General features: G+C 44.4%; 1 protein-coding gene and 1 long non-coding RNA gene across 4 annotated transcripts in view; one reads left to right on the forward strand and one right to left on the reverse strand.

The window, feature by feature from the left end:
* LOC140733105 (acyl-coenzyme A oxidase-like protein) overlaps positions 1 to 22517 on the forward strand; it is a 318950-nt gene that overhangs the window by 249590 nt on the left and 46843 nt on the right. The window contains exon 8 of the mRNA XM_073055961.1: positions 19284 to 19354. Within this exon, the coding sequence (XP_072912062.1) occupies positions 19284 to 19354 (71 nt within the window). The remainder of the gene's footprint in view (positions 1 to 19283; positions 19355 to 22517) is intronic.
* The window catches only part of LOC140733106 (uncharacterized), a 539087-nt gene that overhangs the window by 5645 nt on the left and 510925 nt on the right, over positions 1 to 22517 (reverse strand). The gene's annotated exons all lie outside the window — the stretch shown is intronic.

Below are 22517 nucleotides of genomic sequence, written 5' to 3' on the forward strand. Positions count from 1 at the left end.
TTAGTATATTGTCACATGAAATTCCTCGCTCGCTTGAAGCTCGTGGAGTAAATGGTACAAAACAAGAGAACAGGCAGAGGGTAATAGTACAAACTGTTAATAACGGAAGAATGAAGGCTTTGAGAGTGACACAGCTCAACTGGGAAGGGGATGTTTGGTTTTCAAGTCTGACAGCAGTGGGAGAGAAACTCTTCTGGGCTTTCAAGCTCCTGTGTTTCCCCTACAAGGCAGGCAAAGTTCAAAGTACATATGTCACCATATACAATCTTGAGATTCATTTTCTTGTGGGCATACTCAATAAATCCATAATGGAATCAATGAAAGACCACGCCAACTTGGGCATCCAACCAGTGCGCAAAAGACAACAAACTGTGCAAATACAAAAAGAAAGAAATAATAACCATAAGTAAATAAGTAATAACTATTGAGAACATGAGATGAAGAGTCTTTGATAGTGAGTCCATAGGTTGTGGTTACAACCTATGGGGCAAGTATAGTTATCCCCTTTGGTTCAAGAGCCTGATGGTTGAGGGGCATTAACTGTTCCTGAACCTGGTGGTGTGAGTCCTGAGGCTCCTGTAGCTTCTCCCTGACGGCAGCAGCGAGAAGAGAGCACGTCCTGGGTGATGGGAGGGGGTCCCTGATGACGGATGTTGCTTTCCTGCAACAATGCTCCATGTAATTTTGCTCAGTGCTGGAGAGGGCTTTACCTGTGATGGACTGGGCTGTATCCACTACTTCTTACAGAATTTTCCATTCAAGAGCATTGGTGTTTCCAGACCAGGCTGTGATGCAACCAGTCAATATACTCTTCACTGCATGTCATAGAAGTTTGCAAAAGATATCATCCCAAATCTTCACAAATTCCTGAAGGGGTAGAGGCACTGCCATGCTTTCTTTGTTATTGCATTTACGTGCTGGGCACAGGACAGGTCCTCCGAAATAATAAATCCCTCCTTTCTACTGATTCTCTCTCCCCTCCTGTCATCCTAACTGACATTCCAACAGGAGGTGAATCTTGTTACTACTGCAGCATGATGGTTGTAAGGACTGTGAGCTCAGGGAGTGGGGTGTTCATGATGCACCATCAATAACTCACTCTGAGACATAGGAAGCGAGGTATCGGCTTTTATTGACTGGAAGAATGAACAACACTACATCCTGGGGAATGAGGCTGGGCAACAGGCCTCAGTCGCCTTTATACAGGGGTCTGTGGGAGGAGCCACAGGAGCAGTCAGCAGGGTCTGTGGGAGGAGCCACAGGAGCAGTCAGCAGGGTATGTGGGAGGAGCCACAGGAGCAGTCAGCAGGGGTCTGTGGGAGGAGTCAGCAGGGGTCTGTGGGAGGAGCCACAGGAGCAGTCAGCAGGGTCTGTGGGAGGAGCCACAGGAGCAGTCAGCAGGGTCTGTGGGAGGAGCCACAGGAGCAGTCAGCAGGGGTCTGTGGGAGGAGTCACAGGGGCAGTCAGCAGGGTCTGTGGGAGGAGCCACAGGAGCAGTCAGCAGGGTCTGTGGGAGGAGCCACAGGAGCAGTCAGACAGGGGTCTGTGGGAGGAGCCACAGGGGCAGTCAGCAGGGTCTGTGGGAGGAGCCACAGGAGCAGTCAGCAGGGTCTGTGGGAGGAGCCACAGGAGCAGTCAGCAGGGGTCTGTGGGAGGAGCCACAGGAGCAGTCAGCAGGGGTCTGTGGGAGGAGCCACAGGAGCAGTCAGCAGGGGTCTGTGGGAGGAGCCACAGGAGCAGTCAGCAGGGGTCGGTGGGAGGAGCCACAGGAGCAGTCAGCGGGGGGGGGGAGGAGCCACAGGAGCAGTCAGCAGGGGGTCTGTGGGAGGAGCCACAGGAGCAGTCAGCAGGGGTCTGTGGGAGGAGCCACAGGAGCAGTCAGCAGGGGTCAGTGGGAGGAGCCACAGGAGCAGTCAGCAGGGGGTCTGTGGGAGGAGCCACAGGAGCAGTCAGCAGGGGTCTGTGGGAGGAGCCACAGGAGCAGTCAGCAGGGTCTGTGGGAGGAGTCAGCAGGGGTCTGTGGGAGGAGTCAGCAGGGGTCTGTGGGAGGAGTCAGCAGGGGTCTGTGGGAGGAGCCACAGGAGCAGTCAGCGGGGGTCTGTGGGAGGAGCCACAGGAGCAGTCAGCAGGGGTCTGTGGGAGGAGCCACAGGAGCAGTCAGCAGGGGGTCTGTGGGAGGAGCCACAGGAGCAGTCAGCAGGGGTCTGTGGGAGGAGCCACAGGATCAGTCAGCAGGGTCTGTGGGAGGAGCCACAGGAGCTGTCAGCAGGGTCTGTGGGAGGAGCCACAGGATCAGTCAGCAGGGGTCTGTGGGAGGAGCCACAGGAGCAGTCAGCAGGGGTCTGTGGGAGGAGCCACAGGAGCAGTCAGCAGGGGTCTGTGGGAGGAGCCACAGGAGCAGTCAGCAGGGGTCTGTGGGAGGAGCCACAGGAGCAGTCAGCAGGGGGGGGTCTGTGGGAGGAGCCACAGGAGCAGTCAGCAGGGGTCAGTGGGAGGAGCCACAGGAGCAGTCAGCAGGGTCTGTGGGAGGAGCCACAGGAGCAGTCAGCAGGGTCTGTGGGAGGAGCCACAGGAACAGTCAGCAGGGGTCTGTGGGAGGAGCCACAGGAGCTGTCAGCAGGGGTCTGTGGGAGGAGTCAGCGGGGTGTCTGTGGGAGGAGCCACAGGAGCAGTCCAGACAGGTATATGTAGTTCACCACAGTTCAGCAGGAGGGAAGTTCACCCTAGCTCCTGCTGGTGCACTTGCTGATGACTCGTGTTGGCATCTGGCTTCGACTACTTGCTTGGGAATAACTCTGTTTCTGCTGACCCCTAAGGAATCTGAGCACATTCATTCACAACCATCTGTTAATCTAATTGCCTGATTTGCAACAGGACAGAACATTTGATTCATTTTGTATCTTCTCGAGTCATTATGTAGGCCAGTGTCCTGAAGACTATTTGCTTGTTTGTTTAATTTCTAAGTCTTGAAATAGGGTGCTCCATAATAGTCCACACTCTGTGCAAAGGCCTGCAATTATGTTCAGAATTCATTATCGTTGCAAAGCAATTCCACATGTTGTGCTGTGTGTTTTCAAAGCGATGCTGCATAAAACTTTAATGCCAAAGCATGAAGGAGTGTATTTAGGGTTAGTCATGTCCCACTGTCTTCACATATCTGCAACAATTAGAAAGCTATGTCAAAGCTTTATTGAAGTCGAAATGAACACATTTTTAGATTCAGAATAAGATTTAATATCACCAGCATGTGTTGTGAAATTTGTTACCTTTATGGCAGCAGTACAATGAAATACATAATAAATAAATACAGAGAAAAAAACTGAGGTATATTAGTCTATATCTATTAAATAGTTAAAATAAGTGCAAAAAAAAAAGAAATAAAAATTAGTGAGGTAATGTTGATGGGATCAGTGGCCATTTAGAAATTGGATGGTAGAGGGGAAGAAGCTGTTCCTGAATCACTGAGTATGTGCCTTCAGGCTTCTGTACCTCCTTCCCAAAGGTAACATTGTGAAGAGAGCATGTCCTGGGTGGTGTAGATCATTAATGGTGGACGCTGCCTTCCTAAGGCACCACTCCTTGAAGATGTCTTGGATACTATGGAGTCTAGTACTCAAGATGGAGCTGACTAATTTTACAACTTACTTCGATCTTGTGCAGTAGCCCCCCCCATACCAGATGGTGATGCAGCCAGTCAGAATGTTGTCCACAGTGCAGTTGTAGAAGTTTTAAATTGTTTTATTTGACAAACCAAATCTCCTCAAACTCCTAATGAACTACAGTTGCCGTTTTGCCTTCTTTATAACTGCATTGATATGTTGGGAGCAGGTTAAGTCCTCAGAGATATTGGCATCCAGGAACTCGAAATTGCTCACTCTTTCCACTTCTGATCCCTCTCTGAGGATTGGTTTGTGTTCCCTCTTCTTACCCTTCCTGAAATCCACAATCAGCTCTTTGGTCTTGCTGACGTTGAGTGCAAGGTTGTTGCTGCGACACCACTCCACTAACTGGTATATCTCGCACCTAAACACCCTTTCATCACCGTCTGAAATTCTGCCAACAGTGGTTGTATCATCAGCAAATTTATAGATGGTATTTGAGCTGTGCCTAGCCACATAGTCATGGGCATAGAGCGTGTAGAGCAGTGGGCTAGCACGCATCTCTGAGGTGCACCAGAGTTGATTGTCAACGAGGTGAAGATGTTAATTCCAATCTCCACAGGCTGTGGTCTTTCAGTTAGGGAGTTGAGGATCCATTTGCAGAGGGAGATACAGAGGCCTGGATTCTGGAGCTTTCTGATCAGGACTGTAGGAATGATGGTGTTAAATGCTGAGCTATAGTCAATAAACAGCATCCTGACAGAGGTATTTGCATTGTTCCTAATGATCCTGAACAAACTGAGAGAAAAAACTCTCAGTTATGCTTAGGTACGTGGAACAGGAGGAATCCTGGCCTCTGTTAAAATGGCAAATCTCCTCCATCCCCAGCAATAGGTTCAATGGTCTCGGTACTTCGGGTGAACAAGTCAAACATTGACTAGAGTACGCGTTTTTCCTTTGATGAAATTGGGTGTGATTGGATGAGTGTTGGTGCAAAAACAATGCTATCTTCAAAAAGCACAGCAGCATTTATCATTTTAGGTAAAGACCCCACCCCCTCCCACCTCCCACTCTAGGAAGCTTATCTCATGAAAGAATCAGTCTTCAAAATGAAAGAGTCCAGGGAAAAGAACGTTGAGATAAAAAGGCCACCATCAGCATTAATGCACAAAAGCTGTGGTAATGTTTTCTTTCAAGTCTTCATTATCTCACCAATGCCCATGCTATGTTCTGATTTATGAGTGCTTCTGTTTGTAGAATCAGTATTAGTGGACTTCCTCAGGCAGATCCATGCTTGGGTGAATTGTTAATGAATTTAGTTTTCACAAGCAAAAATCTTACTCCTTAGTTGGTGGCCCTGTATTTTTTTTTTTTTTTTGCTTTGTTTTTCTCACTAGTTTCCGTTACTGCTCTTTCTTTGAAGTTGCTGTGATATGGTACTAAACCCCTCTTGCAACTCACCCACACTTGTCAGCCAACAACTGCAAAGTGTATTGTATAGCATCTTTAACAAAGCAATATGTCCCAATGTGCTTCAAAGTTCAAAGTACATTTATTATCAAAGTATGTATACTATATACACTTTTGAGATTCATCTCCCTACAGGCAGCCACAAAACAAAGAAACTCAATAATACCCATTAAAAAATAAGACCATCAAACACCCAATGTGTAGAGAGAAAAACAAATCATGCTAACAATAAAGGTAAGGAAGTAACATTCAGAACTGTGTTTCACAAAAGTGAGCCCACAACTACGAAGCCTGTTATCACTGCAGCCAATTCAGGAGCCCGTTATCTGCAGGCCACAGCCTCAGTTCAGCGCAGAGACGAGTAAGCCTCGTGGAGCAGTGAGCCGAACACCGGCCCGCTCTCACCTCTGGCCCTGACAGCCCGACCTTTACAGTCTGGCCTGGCACTTAAATTGGCCAAACTACATCAGCAAATTGTTGGCACCAAACTGCATTGGAAGGTGTTAAGGTTAGGCACCACATATCCGATCAAAGATGGAGCTTTCCAGGAGCATGTTTAGGGAGGATTGAAGGTAGAGAGGCATTGAGAGGTTAAGAGTCCAGGACTTTTGGAGCAGATGATAGTCTTGCACTTGGTGGATTGGTTAAGTTTGAAAATGGTCAGAGGCCAGAGGTTTAGAAGAGTAGATACTTTAGAGGGCTGAACACCTGGAAGAATTTGCAACGTTACTGAGGAGTGGGGATATGGAGAAATTGGAAAACAAAATGAGAACTCTGAGCACAAGATGTTGCATACTGGATTTCCAGAGTCAGAGACTACAGGCATGATGTGTTAGTAGGTTTTGATGCAAAACTACCCTTAATTATATTCCTTCCTGCCTAACCTGCAACATCCAGCCTCTAAACTGTGAAACGTTTTAATGATGGTGCAAGGTTCAAGGTTCATCTGTGTCGAGAACGTCACTGTGGTTAGCAGCAGTGTGGTTTCAGCTGCAGAGAGTGGTCAGGGAAAAGGAAAGAGTGGGTTGCAAGGGGAGCAGAATTTGTGGCGCTGTCTGGAGATGTAGGGGAGATTTCCCACTATTAGCATCTATGCCCCTCACAATCTTATGCACTTCTATCAAATCAGCTGTTTACTCACCTTCTCTTCAAGGAAAACAAATGCAGGCAAGCCAGTCTCTGCTGATAACTGAAACTTTCAACACCAGTCAACATCCTGTGAATCTCCTCTGCACTCTCTCTGGTGTAATATTTACATGCTACATGCTATCCAGAACTGCACACAATGCTCCAACCCAAACAGTATTATATAAAGTTGTTCTCCAACTCCCTAAATCTTATCTACACTCTGGCAAATGAAGGCATATATCCTCTATGCACCCTCAGCACCTTTTCTATCTGTGCCATCACCTTTGCAAAGCCTTTTTGCCCTCAAATACTCTTACTATTGTTTGCCTATGTTCTAGTTACTTTAATCCATCTCAGTGCAACATTTCACACTTGTCAGGATTAACTTCCATTTTTCATTGCTGTGGTCCTCTTTTACCAACTCATCAAGGTCACCCTGTAGGCTACAATCATCCCCCTCGTGATCAGCAACTGCAACTGTGTTAGACTAATGATATCTGTTATGTTCACATCCAAATAGATAATATACAGAGGAAACAGTAGCAGCCCTAGCAACAATGTCCATGATACATTACTCATCAGAGGCTTCCAATAACAAAAACCCTTTGTCTCCTATTACCCAAGCAATGTTGGATACGGTTTGCCAACTTGTCCTAAATCCCATGGCCTCCAATCTTTTTAAACAGTCTCCCATGTGAGATCTTGTCAGTGACGGTATTGAAGACCTTCTTTAATACACACTGTTATCTTCTAAAAAAATTCAAACTGGTCACATAGATCTTTCCCCCAAAAAAGCCATGCTGACTACCTCCGACTAATCTCTTCCTTTTATTAATCTTTGCCCCAAAATACCCCCCTTGCCTTCCATTTAGGCTGGTCAAAGTTTAAAGTACATTTATTATCATAGTCTGCGTACTACATACAATCTTGAGATCCATCTCCTCACAGGCAGCCACAAAACAAAACAAAGAAACCCAATATAACCCAGTAAAAATGAGTGTCAAGCACTCAGCATGCAGGGGAAAAAAACAAATTGTGCAAACAATAAAAGTAAGCAAGTAACATTCAAAACTGAGGTTTATGAAAGTCAGTTCAAAGCCATGAAGCCAATCACTGCAGCCAGTCCAAGAACCCATTGGTTGCAGGCCACAGCCTCAGTTCAGTGCAGAGATGAGTAAACCTTGTGGAGCAGCGAGCTGAAGACCAGCCCATTCCTCGCTTCAGGCCCTGACACCCTGACCTTTCCAATCAGGCCTAGTGCTTAATTTGACCAGACCGTGGGTCGTTTCTCACTCTTGGACTTGGGCCCTGCCACTTCAACTTGGCCCATACCCGATCTTTTCATTTGGGCCCAGCACTCAAGTTTCAGGCCTTCCTTCACTTTCGGGCCTAGGCCCGGGCCCCACCACTTTGATTCCTAGGGATGTATCCACTTTTAAGCCCACAAAGATATCCACAGTGCCCACACACACTGACCTATCCACCATGTTTTCTCACAAAATGAGAAAATCTGCAGATGCTGGAAATCCAAGGCAACACATGTAAAATGGTAGAGGAACTCAACAGGCCAGGCAGCATCTATGGAAATGGATAACAGTCGACAATTTGGGCCGAGAGTCATTTTGTGCTCCCATTGTTCACTGTTCCCATCCCCCTCCCCCACCTGGTTCCACCTGGCCATTCTCCCTTCCCCATCTGATTCGACTTGCCACCTACCAGTCTCTGCCCCTCTTGCTGCTGATGCAGGGTCTTGAGCCAAAACATAGAATAACATGTTTTCCCTCTGCAGATGTTGTTTGTGCACTGAGTTCTTCCAGCTTATCATTGTTTTGTGTCCAATAATCCTTCCTTCCTACTGGCTCCCTTCTATAAATTCTGTCAATGCATGAACCTCCTTCTTCTTAGTGAGTACAGATGAGATTCATTATTGATAGCAGAAACGGAGATGTTACAACATGGAAGGAAAGCATTCAGCCCATGGTGTCTGTACTGGTAGAGAAAGAGCCCGATCCAAGATTTTGATGGTGGGTCCATAATCCTATAAATTACAGCTCTTCGAGTTCCTGGATTGTCAATATCTCTGAGGCTCTAACGTGGACCTAACACATCAATGCAGCTACAAAGAAGTCGAGATGTTGGCTATATTTCATTAGGAGTTTGAGGAGATTTGGTTTGTCACCAAAGACACTCATCAATTTCTACTGATGTACCGTGGAGAGAATTCTAACTGGCTGCATCACCATCTAGTTGTGGCCTGATGGGTGGGGAGGGGGAGGGAGTCACTGCACAAGATCAAAATAAACTTCAGGAAGTTGTAAACTTAGTCAGCTCCACCATGGATACTAGCCTCCATAGTATTCAGGACATCTTCAAAGAGCAAGGCCTCAAAATCGCGGCATCCATCATTAAGGACCCCTATCACCCAGGCCATGCCTTGTTCTCATTGCTACCATCAGGAAGGAGGTACAGAAGCCTGAAGACATACACACTCAACGATTCAGGAACAGTCTTTTTCCCCTCTGCCATCCAATTTCAGACTGGACCTTGAACCCATGAACACTACCTCACTACTTTTTATTGCTATTTTTGTACCACTTGTTTAATTTAACTAGTTAACATATATTTGCAGTAGTTCATGGGTTTTTTTCTATTATGTACTGCATGTACTGTTGCTGCAAAGACAACAAATTTCACTGCGTATGCTGGTGGAATTAAACCTGGTTTTGATTCTGAGCCACACAACCAAGTACTTCTTAGTTACCGTGTGGCTTTCTGCTTCTGTCACACTTTTAGCCAATGGGTTTAAAATTCTAACCCCTACATGTCCAGTGAAAAGATTTGTTGGCCATCAAACAGATTATTCTGTGGTTAAGAGATAATGTAAAAAGAAAATCAGTAACAGAACGCAGAATATAGTCTATTTCTGCATCTCCCCTCTGAACCTTCTGCCAATGACTTCAAATGTGTGACCTCACTGCCACAGCAAAGAGGTCCTTCCTATTTACTCTGTCTAAACTCTTCACATTTATACACCTCAGTGATCCTCCCCTCAGCCTCCTTGGTCTCAGAGCAGGATATCACAAATAACAGCTCAGCAGAACCGTGGGAAGACAAACAGACTTAATGCTTCAGGTAAATGACCCATCATCTGAACTGGGGAAGTGAGTAAAGAAGATGTTGAAATTTGCAGATATTTCCACGAGTTCAATGCCAAGAGCTTGCTGTAGTATACCGACACAGGGACATGTATTAATCAGATGTTCCTTCCTCCCTCACCATTGAAGCAGGTTTTAATCTTTCTGGTGAATGAATAACACCAATTGTTTACAACATTTTATTTACCTTTTTCCTAGGGACTTTCAAAGGGGTTTTTAACATGAGAACTGGGCCCTGGCTATGCATCTTTTCAACAATCACTCACACGAGCCATTTAAATGTCGCTGAAGGATACAAGCCAACAAAAGGCCCTTTATCCCACTGAGTCTATGCTGACCATCAAGTATGCATTTACACTCATGCTATACTAATTCAATTTTATTCTCCCTAGATTCCCATCAGCTCCCTCTAGATTCTATCAGTAGGGGCAATTCAGAGTGGACAATTCAACCCGGCGACCCGCTTGCTTTTGCAAAGTGGGAGGAAATCAGTGCCCTCGGAGGAAACCTGTGCGGCTGCAGGGAGATAGTGCAAACTCCACAAAGCCAGCACCAGGGAGCAGGATTAAACCCTGGGTCCACTTTTCAAAAATTCATTTATGAGTTGTAGACGTGCCAACATTTATTGTCTACCCTTGAGTCCCCCTGAACGGAGGTGAGAGACGGGGGTGAATTACGTTGGTAAGTGTGGAGTCGTGCACCCCGGACTGGGTAGAACAGCAGATTTCTGTTGGTTTATTTATTTATTGAGATACAGCACAGAACAGGCTCTTCTGGCCCTTTGAGCCACGCAACCCAGCAACCCCTGATTTAACCCTGGCCTAGTCACAGGAACATTTACAGAGACCAATTAACCAGTACGACTTTGGACTGTGGGAGGAAACCAGAGCACCTGGAGGAAACCCACACAGTCACGGGGAGAACATAGTAAAGCTTGATAAAGAATTATTAATGAGCAAGGGAGAGTCTGAAGCAGTTTTCAAGATTATTGTTTTTATATGAAAAGAAGAAAAACAGAAACAAGAATAGACCATTCAGCCCATTGACTCTGCTGTACCATTCATTGAGCCTGTGGCTTTTTTTTAGTTTAATACTACTTCCTAGTGCTAACTCCACATCTCTCGGTTATTTAAAGTCTAAAAAAATCCGTTGATGTCCACTTTGAATATACCGAGCAGTTAAACCTCTACAGCCCTGGGCTGGGTGGAGAATTCCAAAAATTCACCACCCTCATGTGGGGAAGGAAATTCTTCTGCTTTGAATGCCCAATGGTGGACTGCTTATGAAAATGTGAGATCAAAAGGAATAGCAGGGGACAAGTTATTAGACACCCTCCCTCGTGTAGGCTCAGCATTTATAGAGTCATCGAAAAATACAGCACAGAAACAGGCCCCTTGACCCATCTAGTTTGTGCCAAACCATTTAAACTGCTTACTCCCTTCGAACTATATCAGGACTATCGCCCTCCATACCCCTACCATCCATGTACCTATCCAAACTTCTCTTAAATGTTGAAGTCGAGCTTGTATGCACCGCTTGCACAGGTAGCTCGTTCCACACTCTCACCACCCTCTGAGTGAGGAAGCTTCCCTTCATTTTCCCCTTAAACTTTTCATCTCTCACTCTTAACCCATGACCTCTGATTGTAGTCTCACCCAACCCCAGCGGAAAACATACAGTCATACAACATGGAAACAGGCGTTTTGGCCCAGATCCTGCATGCTGACGCAAGTGTCCCGAAGAAGAGTCTCAGCCCAAAAAAGCCGATTGTTTATTTCTTTCCATAAATGCTGCCTGACTTGCTGAGTTATTTTGGGAGTATTGCTCTGGATTTCCAGCACCTGCAGACTATTTTTATGTTTACCACCTAAACCAGTGCTGTTTACCTGCACTTGGCTGATATCCTTCCGTATCTTTTCTATCCATATACTTATTCAAATGTCTTAAATGTTGTTATTGTACCTGCCTCAACTACTTTCTCCAGCAGCTCGTTCTTTATGCACATCGCCTTCTGTGTGAAGAAGTTGCTCCTTGGGTCCCGTTTAAATCTTTCTCTCCCTGAGTCCTGTTTAAATCTTTTCCCCCTCACCTTAATCCAACGTGCTCCAGTTTTTGGCTCCCTTTCCCAGGGAAAAAGCCTGCCCAATCCTCCTATCTTTGCTGCTCCTGATGTCACACCTCAAGAAAGTCTGCCAACCTCTCCCTAAAACTCAGGCCCTCGCATCCTGGCAACATTCCCGTAAATAAGCTAATATTTTTTTTGGATGGCAGCCACTCTATTGATTTTAACTCCCCACAATAATTAAAATGGAGGGGAACGAGACTGCAATTTAAAAGATAACTTGAAGGCTGTTTGCGGATAATTAAATTTGAAATTGGAATCCCCCAACCTGGTCTGTGAAGTTTAAGCTTTATCTGTGAGATACGTTTGGTATACTATTCACTGTGTTTCAGTGGTGACTCTATCAGTGAACCGCAGAATCAAAGGAAGGAGGCAGCACAGAGGAAGGTTATTCAGGTCATTGAGTCCATGTCGGTTCAATGCAAGAGCAAATCGACTGGTCTTCCTCCCACAGCCTCTCCCCGCAACCCTGAGTCTGTATTCCCTATTGAATGCGTTCCCAGTTCTGTGAATGAATCTGCCGTCATTACCACAGCAACAGCTGACCTACTACCAGCCCCACCTTCCCCAATTCCCAGCAATGCATTTCCAATCCTAACTACTTGCTGTGTTAAAATTTCAGCCACATATCACCTTGGTTTCCCCCCCCCCCCCACACATAAGATGCTATTATTACAAGCCTTTTGAACAGTCGGGTATTCACACACCAGCTTTCTGGTTTCTGCATTTCAGAATCAGGTTTAATATCACCAGCATACGTAGTGGAATTATTTATGAGGCAATATATAATAATAAAATTACAGTGAGAAAAAAAAATATAAAGTTAAATTACATAGGTAGTGCAAAAAAAAGTAGATGTGGTGTTCATGGGTTCAGTGTCCATTCATAAATCTGATGGCAGAGGGGAAGAAGCCGTTTCCGAATTGCTGAGTGTGTGTCTTCAGACTCCTGTACCTCCTTCTTGATGGTAGCAATGAGAAGAGGGCATCTAGGTGATGTGGGTGTCCTTAATGATGGATGTCACCTTTTTGAGGCATCGTTCCTTGTCCTGGATGCTGGGGGAGGCTAGTGCTCATGATGGGGGCTAACTGAATTCATAACTTACTGCATTTTATCTCGATCTTGTGCAGTGCCCCTCCCCACCATATTAGACGGGCGATGCAGCCAGTCGGAATGCTCTTCACGGTACATCTGTAGAAATTTGTGAGTGTCTTTGGTGACGTGCCATATCTCCTCAAACTCCCAAGGAAATATAGGTGTGAATATAGGCAGGCATAGTGGTTAGCACCACGCTCTGCAGTACAGACAGACTGGGGTTCAGTTCCCACTGCCGCCTGTAAGGAGTTTGTACGTTCTCCCTGTGACCGCATGGGTTTCCTCCCACAGTCCAGTTGATAGGTTAATTGCTCATTGTACATTGTCCCATGATCAGAGATTCCTGGGTGGTGTGGCTCTAAAGGCCGGAAGCGTCTATTCTGCACTGTGTCTACATAAATAATTTTCCGGGGCACCCTTAAGAAGCCGTCTCATACGAGCAGCTGTGATGTAACACTGTACATGTGAGTCATAGAGTGTAAAAGCATGGAACCACCGAGTCCTTGCTGACCATCAGACACCCCGTCATATACAAACACTGCTCTCGACCATTGTATTCTCCACACGTTCCCTTCGAAGACTGCACCCCCCTTCCCGTATTCTGCCACTCATCCACACACGGGGACAAACTTAGAGTGATCAGTTAACCTCCCACCACACACACAAACACACACACATGCACGCACAGACACGCACACACACATACACACACACATATACACACGCACACGCACACACAGACACACACACGCACACACACAGACACACACGCACACACACATACACACACACACATATACACACGCACACACACACAGACACACACACGCACACACAGACACGCACACACACATACACACACATACACACACACACATATACACACGCAGACACACACAGACACACACGCACACAGTCACGCACACACACAGACACACATGCACACACACACAGACACGCACACACACATACACACGCACACACACAGTCACGCACACACACATGCACATGCACACACAGACACACATGCACACGCACACACAGACACACACATGCACACACACAGACACACATGCACACACACGCACACACAGACACGCATGCACACACGCACACACACTCACACACGCACATACACACACATACACACACACACACAGACACACACACCCGCACACACAGACACACACACTCACACACACACATGCACACACAGACACGCACACACACACACGCAGACACACATGCACGCACACACACATACACATATACACACACACACACACACACACACACACACACACACACACACACACTTATGGGATGTGGAAGGAATTCATGGGTTTCAGTTTCCTCCCTCGTCCCAGATATGTGCGGGTTGGTGTGTTAATTGGCCAGTGTACATTGCAGGTGAGCAGCAGAAACTGAGGGAAGTTGATAAATGTTTGGGAAGGATCAAAAACAAAGTAGATTTGATGTAGGATTGGTGTAAATGGGTGCTTGATGGTGGGTGTTGATTCAGTGGGCTGAAGGGCCTGTTCCTGTGCAGTATCTCACTATGAAACCAGAGCACGTACAGGAAGCCGACACAGTCACACAGGAGAATGCGCAAATTCCACACAGACAGCACCGTAGGAAGGGATTAACCATGGATTGCTGAAACTCTACGGCAGCAGCTTTTCTAGTTGCACCACACTGGAATGTTGAAATGGATGTTTGGTTTCCATGTGAATTACAATGCATGTTATAAACTTCATTGTTATTTCATCATCTATAGCAGCTTCAATGGCGTCAACTCTTTGCAAGCTGTTCTCTGCAAATCTAATGATAAACATTCATAGTTTTTTAAAAACTACAGCGCAGAAACAGGCCATTCGGCCCATCTAGTCTATGCCAAATCATTTAAACTGCCTAGTCCATAACTTTCATTGTAAATATTCTCTTTTAAATCTAGATTCTGTGTCTCTAAGAATTGTTAATAATGTTATTTTCGAAGTATTTTCTCTGTAACACTTTATTCTGCATTTTGTTAATTGCTTTTCCCTCTCTGCGTGTAACATTAATCCATGATTTATCAATTTAAACTGTGCAAGTTAACACCAGTATTACCTCCCACTCCACCTTGTCAAATAGACTCAAGGGTGATATCATCTGAGTGTGCTTAATATTCAGTCTGCAAAATCAATGATAGAGAAATATTGTGAAAGTAATCACCACTTATCAGTTCTTACTTTCAGATGTTAATCAAGCTAAATTCCTTTCCAAAGGTACACAGAGACTACTGGTGAAAATTTAAATTTAAAGAATTAATTCCATAGATGATTATTTAAGGTGTGAAACAATATATTAAGCTCCTGCTTACATAGATCAAAGTAAAAAATTCTCAGCAGAAAAGAATACTTTTGTCTTCAAAGGTCCTGTTACATTTTCGAAAGTACTGAAGAGCATTCTACATTATGTTTCAAAATTGCCATCAGGTGGGGGAACCACAGGCGTTGATGCAAACTTATGTGCTGCTCAGTCTATTGGTGACGCAACGTACAGTGCATGACAATATAAGAATGTTTTCCAAAAACAGACCTTATATACAGATCTTTAATCATCTTCATTCACAATACCAAGCAAATCAATACATTTACTTACAGTACATCCATATGTCCGTTAAACATTGTATTTGTGAAACGTTTGAGAAGCTGTTACTCTGGCCCATTTCTTTAGTGTCCAGTGCCAGCAAGAATACAGAATGTTTGTTGCCTTTGCAAAGATGACTCTGAGCTTCATTGCATTACTCAGCACGTAACCCTGTGCTTGGATTTTTTTTTCTAATTGGCATTAGTCACTTGTTGACATCTTCACTTGCAGACCAACCGTTTCAGGCAGATCAAAGTGCATCTTTCGCCGAGATTACGATCCTCCAGCAGCAGTGTGTGTCCTCAGGAACCACCCAGAGTCTCGTGTTACACAGCTGCTCTTAAATACCACTGCACCTCTTTCCAGACCACCGTGGCAAACGCACGGCCCACAAGGAGGGGGTGACCATTTCATCCGCACCACAGCCACCCAGAAGGCAGTGTGTGGTGGGACTAAGACTAGACTCTGGCTCCTCAAGAAAGATCCGACAGAGAGGGCCATTCTGACCACCACCCAAGTGAGGTCAGGGTGCTTATTTTAGAATGTTCCAGATGATGCCAAATGACTGATGGAACTATCCCACAAGAGCTAACAAGGCCTCCAGGACATTTGGTGCAAACCTGCCCTACTGACTTGTGCTCAAAAGTGTTTCACCACAGGAAGTTCTTAAAGTAAGTGGATAGCTGGTACAGCATCATCCAATATAAGGATATTGTCAATACTTTAGGCTTACTCAAAATACGTTCATTGTAAGCACTATCCAATCTGCAGTGGGTTGATCTGTGAGTGCTAAAATCATTTTTAAAAAAGCATGAACTGCTTACATTAAGTTCCTAACAAATTTAAATGATGTGGGTCAGACAGTATTGTCTGTCACAATTTTCTGTAGGTAGCAGATAACCTTTTCTCTTCTTTTAGCCACCCACACAAGTAAAAAAAAGCTTTAAAAATGTGCATTTGCATGCAACAGTAGTTCTGCTTTTCTTTCAAATTTAGTATAAACATAAATGTTTGCATACAATAAAATGTCAGATATTTAGATTTCAGAATTTTAGATTTTGTGTAATAGTGCTTGGATTAAAAATTAAAGTTTTCCATGGGACTAATCAATTGCAGCTAAATAGGACAATGCACATGTTCAAGACCTGGGTGTAAATCTGCTTCAGCCTGCTAATTCAATGTTGGGTGTAACTTCAGTGAAACTCAGCAACCAGTTTTTGATTGCTGTGTATTTTTTTATATCCCAAACTGCGTAACTTTATTCCACAAGACACTGGCAAAGTTCCTGCATCCAATCGTTGTCGCCAGACAATTCAACAAAATGGGAAATACATTCCAGCGGAAACACTCCTGAGCATTGACATCCTGAAGAATCTCAACTGTGCTGTTAACTTTCCGTCCTAACTAGAACAGAACAAAAAAATCAATAACCTACTTTTTGATATTGCTTCATGATAACTGACATGCCAAAACACTTCACAGCTATTCAAGTGTTCTTAAGTGTAGCAACTGTTGCAATGTAGGAAAATATGGCACCGACTTATGTACACAGCAAAGTCCCACAGAGAACAGTGAGATAAATATCTACTTGGCATTTTGCAGTGACATTGATAAACAAGCTCCTCACTGAACAGAGACTTGCTTACTTCTTTCCTGTCCACCTGAAAGGGTAGATGGGGCCATTTCGGTACAGTGCTGAGAGTGTGCTGCACAGCTGGGGCTCCCTCTTTCCAAGGTGCCCTCCCCACCCTCTGAAAGTTAAGTTTATTGTCATTAAACTATATACATATACTGTGGCATGCAAAAGTTTGGGCACCCCGGTCAAAATTTCTGTTACTGTGAATAGTTAAGTGAGTAGAACATGAGCTGATCTCCAAAAGTCATAAAGTTAAAGAGGAACATTCTTTTCAACATTTTAAGATAAGTGTGTTATTTTTGTTTTGTACAATTTTAGAGTGAAAAAAGGGAAAGGAGCACCATGCAAAAGTTTGGGCACCCCAAAAGATTTGAGCTCTCAGATAACTTTGACCAAGGTCTCAGACCTTAATTAGCTTGTTAGGGCTATGGCTTGTTCACAGTCATCGTTAGGAAAGGCTAGGCTATGCAAATTTCAAAGCTTTATAAATACCCTGACTCCTCAAACCTTGTCCCAGCAATCAGTACCCATGGGCTCCTCTAAGCAGCTGCCTAGCACTCTGAAAATTAAAATAATTGATGCCCACAAAGCAGGAGAAGGCTATAAGAAGATAGCAAAGCATTTTCAGGTAGCCGTTTCCTCAGTTCGTAATGTAACCTAAGAAATGGCAGTTAGCAGGAATGGTGGAAGTCAAGTTGAGGTCTGAAAGATTAAGAAAACTTTCCGAGAGAACTGTTCGCAAGATTGATGGAAAGGTTGCAAAACACCTTCAGGAAGATTTGGCAGACTCTGGAGTGGTGGTGCACTGTTCTACTGTGCAGCGACACCTGCACAAATATGACCTTCAGGGAGAGTTATCAGAAGAAAACCTTCCCTGCATCCTCACCACAAAATTCAGCGTCAGAAGTTTGCAAAGGAACATCTAAACAAGCCTGATGCATTTTTTAAACAAGTCCTGTGGACTGATGAAGTTAAAATTGAACTTTTTGGCTGCAATGAGCAAAGGTATGTTTGGAGAGAAAAAGGGTGCAGAATTTCATGAAAAGAACACCTCTCCAACTGTTAAACACGGGGGTGGATTGATCTTGCTTTGGGCTTGTGTTGCAGCCAGTGGCACGTGGAACATTTCACTGGTAGGGGGAAGAATGAATTCAATTAAATACCAGCAAATTCTGGAATCAAACATCATACCGTCTGTAAAAAAGCTGAAGATGAAAAGAGGATGGCTTCTACAACAGGATAATGATCCTAAAAACACCTCAAAATCCACAAATGACTCGCAAGAAGGTTTTGCCATGGCCCTCACAGTCCCCCGAACTAAACATCATCGAAAATCTGTGGATAGACATCAAAAGAGCAGTACATGCAAGACGACCCAAGAATCTCATAGAACTTGAAGCCTTTTGCAAGGAAGAATGGACGAAAATCCCCCAAACAAGAATTGAAAGACTCTTAGCTGGCTACAAAATGCGTTTACAAGCTGTGATACTTGCCAAAGGGGGTGTTACTAAGTACTGACCATACAGGGTGCCCAAACTTTTGCTTTGGGCCCTTTTCCTTTTTTTGTTATTTTGAAACTGTAAAAGATGGAAATAAAAAAGTAATCTTGCTTAAAATATTAAAGAAATGAGTCATTATTAACTTTATGCCTTTTGGAAATCAGGTCATCTTTTACTCGCTTAACTATTCACAGTAACAGAAATTTTGACCGGGGTGCCCAAACTTCTGCATGCCACTGTATATATATATATATATATATATAAAATGCATTTAACCATATGATGTATATAGAAATGAGACATTTCTTTGACCAGGGTGTAAAGCACAGTAGTACACATAACACACAATAACTTAGAAAGGTAAGAATAAAATCTACAGATGATTTGCACATAAATAACAAACTAAAGTGCATTAATATTAAATATTGTAAGGTACGGTACAGATTAACCAGTGATATTTCGAATGTGATGTGGTAGGGAGTTCAGAAGCCTAATGGCCTGGGGGAAGAAATTGTTTCTCATCCTAACTGCTTTTGCTTTTATACAACGTAGTCTCTTGCCTAATGGTAGAAAGTCAACGAAGAGGCTGGATGGATGGTTGGGATCCTTAATAATTCTAAGGACCCTCCTGATAAGTGTCTCTAACGGATGATAGGGATAGTAGATAACATACATAAAATACAAGGAGAAGAATAACTCCCAAAGAACTGGGGTAAGGTGGAGTGGAAATGGAGAAGATTGGAAATAGAAAGGATCAAATTTCTTTATGCTGTGTGGAAGTTTAGGCAGATAATTGAAAGTGTTGGAGAGAGCGACTTGAGTGAAGTTTACAGCTAGACCAGGCTGCAAACACTCTCAATTACAGGATCTCAGAGGAAAAAAGAATGGAGAGAAAAAAAAATCCCAAAGATATGAAACTCTTTCATCTTTTTTTTTGCTTGGTTGCAGTGACATTAGACCAGTTCTGGAAAGCAGTGGAAGAATGTCCAGTTGCTGAAGACCAGGCTTTACTGAAGAAGGTGAGATTATAAATTGAAGTCTTTCCCCACCCCCTCCCCCTCCAGTGGTACATTGGATGCATCATGCTAATCGCTGCCGTCCATTACTCATCTTTTCAGCTGCTAATAACCGAGCAGGGAGGGACACAAATATCATCACTGAGTAGGTGGGCTGCATAATATCAACCACCCTTGGCTAAGAGCTGGAACCTATTTGCAAGGCTGACAGGAAAGTGGGTGTTGAGTGTTAGTTGGAATTTATTTCAGTTTTAAATAGAATTCAATTAGCTCAACTCAACCCTATCTATCAACAGCACTTATTTAAGCAAACTTATCTGAGTTGGTTTGCTGAGGGGATGCCTAATTACTGAGCAAACCTGGCTTATCAGGGTTGAAGCACAAGAGAAGTTAAAGCTGCACTTGTTTCATGCCAGAATTTGTTGGCCGAGACAAAATAAACTGTGCTTGCTCAGCAATGCAAGGTATTCTCTCTTCAGGCCCCTCTCCCCTCACCCCCCAGCCGGAGCCTCCAGCTCCCCACCTGGGTCCCGTAGAGGTTTGACAGAACGTAGATGGGTAACCATTAAACAGTGGTCGCCGTCACTGACAGTCCCCATCTACAATGGACGACATGAGATGGGTGGCATGATGAAATGAGACATGGGGCCGGAGAGGGGTTATAAGGAGAAACTGGACAGGCTGGGGTCCTTTACCTGTGCGTAAGAGGCTGAGTGGGGACCTTACAGAAGTTTATAATATGATGAGGCGTGTAGATCAGGTGGATGGTCACATTCTTTTTTCCCCAGGGTAGGGCAGTCTAAAACTAGAGGACATGGATTTTAAAGTGAGAGGAGGACAATTTAAAGAGAGGACTCTTTCAGTTTGAGATGATGCTACTGAATCCATGTGACAACTCACTAGTAGTTCAAAAGGCAAGAAATGTGACAAAAAACATTATTGATAGCACCTTTTCTGAAGTAAATTGAGGTAAACTATCACAGCGAACAACGAAGGAGTGAGCGAAGGTGAAGCGAATTCGAGGGATGAGCCACGCTGGTGCATTGCAAAATCGACGCAGGTGGAGTTGGAGTGAGTGATTCGGAGAGGAGGAGTCGTGGCAGAGGAGTTTCAATGCCCCTCCAGCAACTGACCCAGGTGCAAGGTTGGATCGCTCTGGGCTGATTTGGAGAGGTTGAGAATGGCGTTGGCCCGGGCAACGAGGTTGTGGCCCAGAGCGGGTCACTGAGTGGCATGGTCTAGGCCGGGAGCAGTCCTAACACACAGTGCGATCCACTCTTGGGACAAGTTAAACACTGGGCCAAGTAGTCTGGAAAGGCACGGTGTCGAGATCAGAGGTGAGAATTGTGCTGATTTCGCTCACTCTCCTGCAATGTTTACTCCCCGCTCTGCCACGCCAAGGCTGGAAGACTGTTCCAGCTGCTGCGGTTCGTGTCTGTGAGCTTTGCAGCAATTTACCCCACTAATATGATGAACTGAGACCAAAGCTTGGGCCTGCTCCCTGGATTCCGATCTAAGGACTCCATTTGGTTCAGAATGTTGACTCTTGCTTCTATTGTTTCGGCATGATAAGTGTTTTTTCTCCTCTCTTTCTCTGCGCATTGAGTTTTGGTTTTATTTTTTTTAATTGACTTCTTTCGGGTTTCTTGCTTTATGGCTGCCCGTAAGCAGACAAATCTCAAGGTTGATTAATTTATACATTCTTTGATAATAAATGCACTTTGTTGAGGGTCAAGATTCTCACACAGAGCATGGTGGGTATCTGGAACGAACTGCCAGAGGAAGTGATAGAGTCAGGTACAATGTAGTATTTAATAGACACTTACTTGGAAAGTACAAGGACAGAATAGGTTAAGAGGGATATGGGCTAAACGCAGGCAAGTAGGATTAGTTTGGTTGGCATGGATGTGTTTGGGCCAAAATTCCTGTTTCCATGCAGCAGAATTTGATGACTCCATGTCCATCTGCATTTTCTCCTCATGATCTTGACTTGGTGATGTTCCTTCAATCTCAGCAACAGAGAAGAACTTCTACCAAAAGGTGACTCAGTACCAGTTTGAGAATTAAATGGTAGCCTTGCCATTAATGGCCAGGATAAAATATGTGTATTTCCCCCCATCAGATACTGGAACGATTGGTGCACAATGTGCTAAAGGCAAGTCCCACCTAATTGCTTCACAGAAGCTGGTGGTGTGGGAGGACTTCAATGCAACACATACAAATAATTCACCCAACATTAACCCCCTGAGGGTTCAGTTCTGCCAATGTGTGTAAGGAGCTTGTACATTCTCCCCATGACAGTGTAGGTTTCCTCCCATATTCCAAAGATGTGCAAGTTGGTCGGTTAATTGGTCACATGGGTGTAATTTGGCAGCATGGGCTCATGGGCTGGAAGAGATGCAGTGCTGTATCTTTAAATAAAAGATGCAAAGTAGGATGCTTGATTTCAATGAGTGGACTTCACTATTGCCATGAACATTGTTTGATTGTGGGAGAAGAGGAAAGGAAGAAAAATGACATCAGTTTCACATTTATTGCAGAGTTTTGTGCTGTTACCACATTTGCTGTCTGTTCTAGACTCCAGCTAATATCTGCAGGCTGCATTATAAGTGTTCGGCTTTCCCCGCACAGTCACTATTGAGAAAGTGGGCAGATTTTGAAATTGAATGAGTGAACTTGAAACCCTAATTTGCCTTTGGTGTTAAACTTTGTTTTGGTCAATTTCAAATTCTCTTGAATGGTTAGCTTCTTGTCAGCACAATGAAAGCTGGTTAAGATTTCCATTTAAAACTTTAGTTTTATGGAAGAACTGTGAATGCAGGCAAACAGAATTGTACCACAGAGAATTTGTTTCACTAATACTGTAAATTTAGTCATTTAGATTATTAAATGTGGGTGGCAAGGTGGAGATACGAATCTAACAAAAGAGGTGTAAGGCACGCCTTCCTTCCACTAGCCTGCAGGTCACCCTTGGGCAAGGTCTAGCACCCGTTTAGCCCCATGCTTAGGGTCACAGGAAGCCATGGGAGCAGGTGGTGGATGGTCGCATGAGTAGCTGGTACATATCACAAGTCCTGGTTATCCAACCACTGATACCCGGCAGACAATCTCTGAAGAGTATTGATAATGGATGGGATCATCTGTCTCGTAAGACACGGCCTAGAAG

This window comes from Hemitrygon akajei, chromosome 9 (assembly GCF_048418815.1).
Source record: "Hemitrygon akajei chromosome 9, sHemAka1.3, whole genome shotgun sequence".
NCBI lineage: Eukaryota > Metazoa > Chordata > Chondrichthyes > Myliobatiformes > Dasyatidae > Hemitrygon > Hemitrygon akajei.